Raw genomic sequence first — 11,216 nt, forward strand, 5'->3', positions numbered from 1 at the left:
CATATTATTGTTTGTTTGTTTGTTTGTTTCATTTTACGCCTTTTCCCAACAGTATTTCAGTCATATAGGCGGGTAGTTTCCTATCCATCGTTCCTGGAGAGTTACACCAGTACTAGACTACCTTCCTCCGCGCTTAACTACCAAAGCATCTCCCGGGGATCGAACCCACGCCAGAGAAGTAACTGGATTAGAGGTAATCGACTCTAACCCCTCGACCACGGAGGCGGTCTCATATTAACACCATCATCATAAAACATTATCAACATATTCGTGGACATTGTCATAATCATAATTATCACCATCATCATTAAAATCATCATCACTTTTGTGGGTTTTGTCATAAGCTTTATTATCACCATCATCATCATCATCACAGTAATACAATTCATTGAAATCCAACCTTTATGATATGACAGAACTGAACATATTTTTTTTTTTTAATTTCTATTTCATTTGATGTAAGTATGTGTGCAATATTTCAAATCATTTGCTCACTCGATCCTTTTTCCATAATAATTATCTTTATTATCATGAAAAAATACCCGAAATTGAAAAGCGTTGCAATTCTTTTCTCTCAAATCGGACATAGAGTAGCATGAAATACTATATGCAATTTTGCAATTTTTAGTATATTTCTTAATCATGTTTTGCATATATCTGTCTGTTTTAGTGCCTGAAAGATTTTTTTTTTTATTTAGGATTTTGGATCTCAGAGGAGTGCTTTTAACTTAATAGAAAAAAAAGTGAATGAATTCAATGAAAGGCGGGAATTATTTCTAAGGTTAAGTTATGAAATTTAATAGCCTTTCACAAAAAACCGTTATCACGTTTTCGATTTTTTTTCTCCCAATATTTAGAAAGAATATGCTGAGTGGGCGTGTTATCATGTTGATCATTCCTCGTACATAGTTTTACATCTTGAATTGGCACATCTATTTCCAATTATTTTATATGGGGTTTATCTAGTTGTAAACTGGGACAATGCCATTATCTTATTTATATAATTAAATTGATTATTTCATTTGCCATTATCATAAGTGATAATAATTGGGGATAAGCGATGATAACTGATATTGTGTATATATCTTATAAGCAACGGCGCAGCGGGTGTAATAAAGCCATTTAATAAAATCGTTATTTTACTACATGTACGAGTGCATAAAACTTTGGCGTGGCGTCATTTCCGTTATATACAATTCTAACACTATCGGAAATTTTTCTATATAAACAAAGAAGGCCCGAAGCGTGCATTATTCTGCAACAATGCACTCGCCGTTCTTATTTTCTCCCTGTGTATTTTCACATTAAGGGCGCCATTTTGTTTGAAAAATCTGGTAAATTAAAACAATTTTTTGTCGAATTTTGTTGTGAAAACTATCTAGAATGAAAGAAAATGGTCGAACTAAGAAAATAAATCCGAACACCAATATCTTTAATTCAGTCGTTAACGCTGTACAGACGTTTAAAGTGTTGTTTACGTGACGTCACAATGTAGCGCCAAACAGCACGTGCAAAACAATCAAAATTTAACGTCGCAGACGAGTTAAGTTTTACATTTATTTCACTTTTGATAATTTGTATTTCGCTTGGAAAATTATAGACTGAAATAAAATAACCAAACAAAGTTTTATCAACGTTTTCAAAATTCGTTATTCTCAAAATTTTTCTACACACGGTAGATTTAACGACAGTTTTTTTCAACCCACTGGAACGGCATTTAAAGAACGTTTCTATTGGCAACTCTGAGGCGAAAACAAATTTAACCGCCAAACAAAAAGTCCAACTTTATAATAATAATTATATTTTTTCTTGACGTGTTAGAATGGAAATAGATATTAATTCTTCGTGCATTATTGTATAATAATGCACGTTTTTCGTTCAAATGCTTTGTAATTAATCACTCAGGCCTATCGGCCTTCGTGATTATATTACTACGCATTTGAACTCAAACCGTGCATTATTCTACAACAATGCACTCAGAATTGATATCTATTTCCTAAATATAGCACGTTAACGTTACACTATAGACGCGTTAATGTAAAATCACAGTTTTTAACTGTAAACCGTTTTTATTTTGGATATGGTATAAATAGAATACATTTATTACATTCGTGTTGATCAAATGCTTAGAGACTCGCATTATATGATTTTATTCGATTTATTTTTAAATTTACTCTCATTCAATATCCTCTTTATATTATTTAATAAGTATCACGGAAATGACAGTATCTGACGACTTTTAAGCCTTATAATAGATCGTATCTGTCTTGATTTATACTACTGAATCATAAGTGGGCTAAAATTCAACACACTGGTAATATGCAGGGTTTTTTTTCGAGACATTCATGTAATTATGTAGTTATTTCTAAAAAGTAGAAATCCGACTGATATAAATCCATGTTATTGCACGTGAAAGTAAACACGTGAACAGTTACCTACAGATCCCAGACTAGTTTCATTAAATTCGTAATAGTTAAAGTAAACTTCAATTAGAAAAACAAATGATTAAGATAAATTCCGTGTGCTGTATAGATTTCGGTTTAACCTAATTTTGTTAGAAAAAAACATTAACAGCAGATGTTGAAGAAATTTGTAACAAGTTTTATGTAATTGCTTGGCATTAACCATGTAACTCCCGCGTTGCTGACAGGTTCAACCTCCGACGGTAATCTATATAATTTTATTCCGTGTGATATTTGAAGAAACACAATTCTTTTTTAAGTTATTAGCTTCAATAAGTATATTAAAGCTAAGAACGTTGATTTTGGTACATAACATGGTTTTTTTTTCACAGACAAAGTTAAGACAATAAATTTTTAGGTGAGGTCAAAGCTCCTCTTTCCTTAGTCTGCATGATTTAATGCGCGGTTAAGAGGAGTATGGAACGCCGTGACTGTCTTATGTGATCAATGTTTTTGCTATCTTGTGAAATGATGATACTATTTTGTCGTTTAAGCATGTTAACATGTGCAATTTACATCATGTCTTGTCAAAATACCATGCTGACTTGTTCAAACAGCATGTTAACTTGTCAAATAATCATGATGACATGAGCAGACAACATGTTAAATTAAACAATCTCAATCTCTTATAAAATTAACCTCTGTCTTTTAATCTATACATGTTTTGAAAACATTCATTAACGTGCCCATTCTTAATCAACGATCACTTAATAGCGTATTCAAAGCAAAAAATAATAATCAACAATCATTTGCATATATTTTTAGAGGTTGTTTCAGAGGGGCCATTGACGGCATACATGTATCATAAAAAAATCCAGTCAAGCATGTGCACTTTCAAGAACAGAAATCTCGAGAGAGAAAATAATGAGAATATAAAGGAATGTCTTTTTTTGGAACCACGTAAGACATTCCGATAGCTTTCTGAGGGTGCATAAGGTCAGGCATAATAAATCATGAAAATTTTCATTCAAAAAATCATACAAAAATTTGTTAATTTTAAGTAGCTTAATTGTTAGTGCCAGTAGTCAAGTAGTGTAGCACTGTGTGGGTTCAAGTAGTCCAGTGGTATACCACTGTGTGGGTCGTAGAAGTCCGGTGGTATACAACTGTGTGGGTCTTATAAGTCCGGTGGTATACCACTGTGTGGGTCGTAGTAGTCCGGTGGTATACCACTTTGTGGGTCGTAGTAGTCCGGTGGTATACAACTGTGTGGGTCTTATAAGTCCGGTGGTATACCACTGTGTGGGTCGTAGTAGTCCGGTTGTATACTACTATGTGGGTCGCAGTAGTCCGGTGGTATACCACTGTGTGGGTCGTAGAGTCCAGTGGTATACCACTGTGTGTGGGTCGAAGTAGTCCGGTGGTATACTACTATGTGGGTCGTAGAAGTCGGGTGGTATACCACTGTGTGGGTCGTAGTAGTCCGGTGGTATACCACTGTGTGGGTCGTAGTAGTCCGGTGGTATAACACTGTGTGGGTCGTAGTAGTTCGGTGGTATACTACTATGTGGGTCGTAGTAGTCTGGTGGTATACCACTGTGTGGGTCGTAGTAGTCCGGTGGTATACTACTATATGGGTCGTAGTAGTCCGGATGTATACCACTGTGTGGGTCGTAGAGTCCAGTGGTATACCACTGTGTGGGTCGAAGTAGTCCGGTGGTATACTACTTTTGTGGGTCGTAGTAGTCCGGTGGTATACCACTGTGTGGGTCGTAGTAGTCCGATGGTATACCACTGTGTGGGTCTTATAAGTCCAGTGGTATACCACTGTGTGGGTCGTAGTAGTCCAGTGGTATACCACTGTGTGGGTCGTAGTAGCCCGGTGGTATACTACTATGTGGGTTGTAGTAGTCCAGTGGTATACCACTGTGTGGGTCTTATTAGTCCAGTGGTATACCACTGTGTAGGTCGTAGTAGTCCGGTGGTATACCTCTGTGTGGGTCGTAGTAGTCCAGTGGTATACCACTGTGTGGGTCGTAGTAGCCCGGTGGTATACTACTATGTTGGTCGTAGTAGTCCGGTGGTATACCACTGTGTGGGTCGTAGTAGTCCGGTGATATACTACTTTGTGGGTCGTAGTAGTCCGGTGGTATACCACTGTGTGATTCGTAGTAGTCCGGTGGTATACTTCTATGTGGGTCGTAGAAGTCCAGTAGTATAGCACTGTGTTTGATCGCAGTAGTCAAGTGGTATACCCCGTGCGGGTCGCAGTAGTTCAGTGGTATCACATTGTGTAGGTCGCGGGATAAATCCATCCCCACTATAGCTGAAATTCATTACTGTTCAAGTTGATAATTTCAAAATTTCAGAGTTCAATTTAAGCGTGCTTTACAAATTGCAAGTTTCTCTTAGAAAAGTGTAATTTCTGTATCAGTCGCAAAATCTCTAAAATATAATTATGATAAATATTCGACTCCTTAAAACAAAACTATGGTGACTTTATAGTATCTCAACATCAAGAGAGACAGGAATCCATAGAGGTTTGGACGGGGAAATGAGAAACAAAATACCAAGAATGCTCGTCTTTAGCACTAAGTATTGCGGACAGACCAAAAAAAAATAAACTAGATTCCGTTTTTAGCTTTTAATCACATGGACCCTATTACTAGTTTATGGCTAGCTATACAACAAAACAAAAGCCAGTTGTGTTATTTAGTGAAATGTATATTAAACTTTAAGCATTTTTTTTTATTTCCAAATGATTTTTTGAAGTAATAATATTACAAAAAAGTAACTAATTTATTAATTCATTTTTTTTATTTATTTATTCTCAAAAAATTACTGAGCAATTTTTATGCCGACCACCATTGATCATTACCCATCATTTCCCCCTGTTAAAGAATATCCTGTGTGCCCTTTTGTGCTGAACAAAAAGTACAAAAGTACAAAAAGGTACTTCACTTCACGACAGGGCATCTAATTTCAACCGCAGACATCCTGTGTCAATTGTTTGGCCATTTAATTGTATTAAAGATCCTGTATATTGTAATTAAGAATGTAACAGCACTTAAGTGAAATTTTATATAGTAATATAATTAGTCTTCTAAACAGTTTTCAAAACATCCAAGAATAAGTTAAAAATGTACTGCAAATGTTTATACGCATTATAAAGAAATCATTCAAGTATATGCATTCATTTCTTTTTTGAAAAAAAAAATGGCTAAGACTTTATCGAAAATAAATTATATACTTCCATTTGTAGACATAAAATGTAAATTCGGTAAGATCTTTACAACTAAAGCTTTTTGGAACTTACAATAATAATAAATCGTCATTTGAGCATAATGTTTATGATATAAAACCATATTAAATTTGAGTTACGGGATATTTAATGTCTTATGCAGTTTCTGTTGCAACACATTTTTTTCCTGTATTACGGCGTGTCTTAGTGTAAGTCTTCTGTCATTTTATTCGGATTTCGATTATTCGAACGAAATACATTTTCAGTCCCTGCACTTACCGAGTGTGGACTGTTTATTATGAATTAATCATTAAAATCCCATACTCTTCAATAACAAGATTTTTTTGCTTCAGTTTTTAATATTGCACTATAGTACTAGTATTTAATGAATGCGAATGATAGCAACACATCTGAGTGGCCGAGATGTAAACGCGCCGGACTAGACAATCTAAGAACTGCTGGCCGCGCGGGTTCAATCACGTCAGTCAAGGATAAGTCGTTGTATCCTATAGAAATAATATATAATCAGTTCAATAAAAACAAACGCTTTTCTTAAGCTTTCGACGTTTAGTCTTCTTCAGAAAAAATTGACGTTTATAAAATGACAAATGACGCAACGTCCGTTTAAAATCCTATAGAAAGAAACTTAACGCACATAACTTGATGTTGATTAGTTGCAGGCACGGATTCGAGAGTGTTTCAAGCAGCTTATAGCTTCCAATACAATTTGAACTAAAATAGATACGTATAAACTAAAACATTAATTAAAAAAAAAACAGAAAAAAACATAAGGCACGTGTTTTCTATGGGAAAAAATATTTATGTTTATTACATTTATTTTGCTAAATTTGTTGCATATTGCGTCTGCGGCACAAAGCCCCATTATCGAATAATTTCATATTCAGTATAATTTTTACTTCCTGTGATCTGCTGATAACATGCACTTATTATAAAAGTTAATAAATTATACATGTGTCTAGAGGGTAAACAATTTTCATTTAGGTTAGGTTATGTATAAATAACTATTTATTAATAATTATTATTAATTATATAATTATTTATAATGAAAGTAGTACTCAGTACTACTCTTTTATCTATATATACTTGTATTTCTTGCAAACAATAACATAGTGATGGGTATTTCCGTACATTTCGACAAATGATAAGATTTTAAACCTTTGTAGATAATGTGCAAAATATGCAATGTTAAACACTACAATCGTCCACTTTATAAAAATTACTAATTAATAAAAAGTTTAGATTGTCAATAAGAATTAACAGGAGTATGTTAGCTTACTGCTTTAACATATGACATGGCCGCATAAAAGACAACGCCATACCTCTAGGCCACCGGTTTAATCATAAATCAGATTAAGCTACTTAAGGGGGCTATACACAGTTTTCAAGGCTTCTCAGTAAACAACTGACTGCGTCACAATCAAAACCTCACACACAAGTCTCTAATCACACACCTGAAATAAATGCATTTCATTATAACATATGAACCTCACAGTAAACAATTAAAAATACATGTCCACCTTCTAGTTTTCTGGCGCGTAGCCCCGTGTTTTTCATTGTTTTGGTCGCGAAAACCAACAATAAAAAGAGTGAATTACCTCTTTACGCAAAGTAGCAAAAATATATTAACGTCACAAAATTGAATCACAACCTATAGTGTTTTTTCCTTCTTAAACAATGCACGATCTGAAAATAAAATCCAAACAGGGGGTCATGGAAATATTTTTCCACTATTCTATGTCTTCTGCATACCCTTTAAATTTAAGAGCTGTTTTCTTTCGAGCTAACTTTATGGACCATACATTCGAATCTGACAGGTACTTAACAAAATTTACGGATCAAACACCACTAAATTCAATTTTACTTGATAACTGAAACACAATACTAGCCACTGAAACTTGACATATAGCAACTTTAGATATTAAGAAGCTAAAATATTCTTTTCAATTACAAAATGGTCTCTTATTTCTAAATTTGACCCTGGAAAATTCGAAAGTAAATGACCGAAACTGTGTGATGCCTCCTAAAAGTGACGTAAGTGTGAGAACTAAAGCTCAACAAAGCAAAGCAACGGTGTCAAACAAGGCAGTTCAGTCGCATGGCAGGGTTATTTTAGGAGAGGAACAAGTGTGATGAAAGGAGGGGAGAGGCGAATGATTCTCAATACTAGTGATACATAGGAATTGACGTATAAACAAAACTATATCTAGCCGACGAAAAAATGCATTTAGTTGGCTTTATTGTGTATATTTATTTTTTTCTATTTTATTATATATATATCTTATTATATATTAATATATATATATATATTACATATATCTTATTACATCTTTCGATTAACCCATTCTTCAGAGGCTCATATATTTATATTAAAAATAAAAGACTCAGAAATTATGTAGGTATGTATTTAAAAGCACGTAATTCACAGGCACATGCATAAAACACAACAGCTATGAATAATTAATAAGACTTTATTTACAGGATATAGCATTACTTATATCTCATCAACAAAAGCTAATTATTTTCTGAGACAATTCGTTTTTTTTTGTTTGTTTTTTTTGCAAATTTCAAGATCCTTGATTAACTAAGGACGTCAACGTATCTTTTTCTAAAGTTATGACAATTGAAAATGATATCAGTATTGAATTGACGGATATTTGCATGAAGTCTGACGTGAAAATTGCTTTTATTAAATACATGTAATTTAAAGTTATTTACCATAAGGAAAACAAAACATTGCCAGATCAAAATTGTTAACATTTGTTTCTTTCTCAATATACCTAAACATGAGATATAATCACGGAAATATTGCTTTAAAATATTTACCATTGGCAAAAACAAAACAACAAAGCATAGCCAGATATCTCTATTTTAAGATGTTCAAAACAGTTTTTTGTTTCAAGTATACCTAAACATGAGATATAATCAAGGAAAACATCGCTTTTAAAACGATCTGTATATTAACCATAAATCAAACACAAGAGAGATTAAATGTTTTAAAGCGTAATTTAATCTATAGCATCAAAACCACGCCAAAAATTTATTAATACGCCCTAAAGATAATAATTTTAGAAATGCACTCTGTCAATATATGAAAATAATCCTTTTTACAATTTTTCCTCACTTTTAATCTTTAAAATTCATCTAATATATTTAAGTTATATGGTTACACAGTTACAATAACTGCCTAAGTTATGGATAGTTATGGTTTATTTAAAGCTGCACTACTCCAGTTGAGCCTAAATATTTTATGAAAATCAATATTGATTAAAATGAACTAAATTTTTAAGAAATGTAACAATATTGAAGATCAAACATATATTTTACATGTTATGTAACAGGCAGTAAGTTGAACGCTCAAGAAGAATATTTTGCAAAATGAAAGGTATTACACAAGACTATCAAACGTTATCTTTATTTTCAGCTTGACACATATATTAAGTTAGCCATTGTAAAGAAATAAACAGTGCAATTGAATAAATATATTGATGTATTCTATAAATGTCATAATTCTCCTGTCCATTCCTAAATAAAATGTATATATGTTTCAGGAATTCCATTGGTAAGAGTCATATCATGTACACAAATTGACGACTGGTATTTGAATCGCTGTTGATTACATGCAGTGGCATATGCAGATGAAAAAGAAACTACATGTATTAAACAGTTCAAAGAAGAATAACAGAAAACTAAGGAAGAAAACAAATTAACACCAGTGTGGTATTAAACATTTGTTACAAACAGATGTTCAAATAATGACAGTTTTATATCCTTTTACACAGGATTTCCAACATATACATGTATATCTTTCATCACATTTTCCAATGTTATACAAACATCAACGTAAAAAAATGAAGGGTTTTTACTATGAAGCAAGCAAAGCAATCAGCTTGACCACAGGTGAACGTCGCGTGTCCGTGACTTACACTATACCCCCGTCCCCCCTCTACAACACAAAACCCTTAAACATCATCCAAACATCATAAGTATTGACAAAAATAAATTTATGAAAAAAAAAAAAAAAAAAAACATTTATGACTCTATGAAAAATTATAAAGGTATTTTACGCTACTTTCATTTTGCATAGAAATATCACTAGAATCTCAATTACATGTATCAGCGCATATATTCATCAATTTTTCACCTATCTTAACAATCCTGCTTTCAAATCTTAGATAAATAAATATTTTTTTAAGGAAACAACACTGACACCTTCGCTGATTATACGTAGCAAGTAATATTCAGGCCCAAACTGTCAACAAATGAAACTCGAAAGTGATCTGATTGCACTGTTTCGGTAAAACACACTAAATTGACTATGAATAAATATTTCTTTGCATTGCGTATTTAAATATGATAAAATTAAATTATTATTTGTAATAATTGTTCAATCAAAGCATCACATGAAACCATAACGCACCTTTTTTCCGATATGTCAAATTCTCAATCTAAAGTGAAAGTAAAATGGCGCAACAGATTGTTTTCAAATGAAGTATTTTCATTGGTCACAAGAAAGCCTCGGACCAATGAAAATACTCCATTCAAAAGCAACCCTTTAGACGAATCTGCTGTGCCATTTTACTTTCATTTAGCAATAGAATTACCTTTTTCTTGCGAAATCCAGGCAAACCCAAAACCATACTCGAATAATATTTTTTTTAACTTAGTAACCCAATTATAAATCCCACTATCATCATGAATTTTCAACATAAGATAACATTGTCGTGGATATCTTGATTGTTGCATAGTTGATAAATTGCACCGATATTTTATAGAGTTAGTCATATAAAATTTACATAATGATAATCTGCCACATTCTCCTAGTGCCATTGCGTTATTTGTAGTTCTATCTTTTACAAAAAAATCATAATGAACAGTTTCAATAGCATTTACATAACAATATTGGTTTCACCAAAACATCAAATAATTTAAAGAATTATTTGATTGGAAAATATCCAAATGACTTTGATACTGTTTAATGGCTAGGATAGATTTCTTGGCCTGAATAGACAATGTATTGTGTGTTGATGACCACGATATAGTTGGTATAAGATTTATAAATTAATTCTACATTAACAGGAGATCCATGATAGAACCAAGATTCATAATTTCTAAGACCACCTCAATTACGGAAAAGCATAATCTCTGTTTTGTTTAAATCAATTCCATACCCGTATCTTGACAAAATACGTCTATTATATTAATTTGTTGCTGTAATTTGACAGCGGTTTCTGCACAATTATAAATGTCGACCGCAAACATGTTAAGACAGTTAATGTCATGTATGTCGTTAGTGTAATAGAGTTTCCTGTTCTAAATGAAAGACGTAGTATTCATTAATAAAGAGTATGAATATAGTTGTGCTGCTTACGTCTCCCTGTTTTGTTCCAATATTACAGGGGAAATAATCAGTAGATAAATAACAGAAATTGTTATCATCAAAATTTGATCTTTTTTTCGCATGATTACAGTCGAGTTTAAAGCCTAAGTCACACATTCAGGATTTTTACTGCCGTCTTTTATAGGACCATTCCCGACTGAAATGTGTCAAAAGT

General features: G+C 32.8%; 1 protein-coding gene across 1 annotated transcript; it reads right to left on the bottom strand.

Moving 5' to 3' along the window:
- Positions 1-246: 246 nt before the first annotated feature.
- LOC132724850 (uncharacterized) lies at positions 247-4,717 on the bottom strand. The gene is made up of 4 exons (XM_060709806.1): positions 4,360-4,717; positions 4,131-4,206; positions 3,765-4,064; positions 247-400 (listed from the first exon to the last, which is right to left on the bottom strand). Exons 1-4 carry the CDS (start codon positions 4,715-4,717, stop codon positions 247-249), a joined length of 888 nt encoding a protein of 295 aa, XP_060565789.1.
- Between the last annotated feature and the right edge of the window lie 6,499 nt (positions 4,718-11,216).

This window comes from Ruditapes philippinarum, unplaced genomic scaffold (assembly GCF_026571515.1).
Source record: "Ruditapes philippinarum isolate M1 unplaced genomic scaffold, ASM2657151v2 ctg18356_1_1_1_1, whole genome shotgun sequence".
Lineage (NCBI taxonomy): Eukaryota > Metazoa > Mollusca > Bivalvia > Venerida > Veneridae > Ruditapes > Ruditapes philippinarum.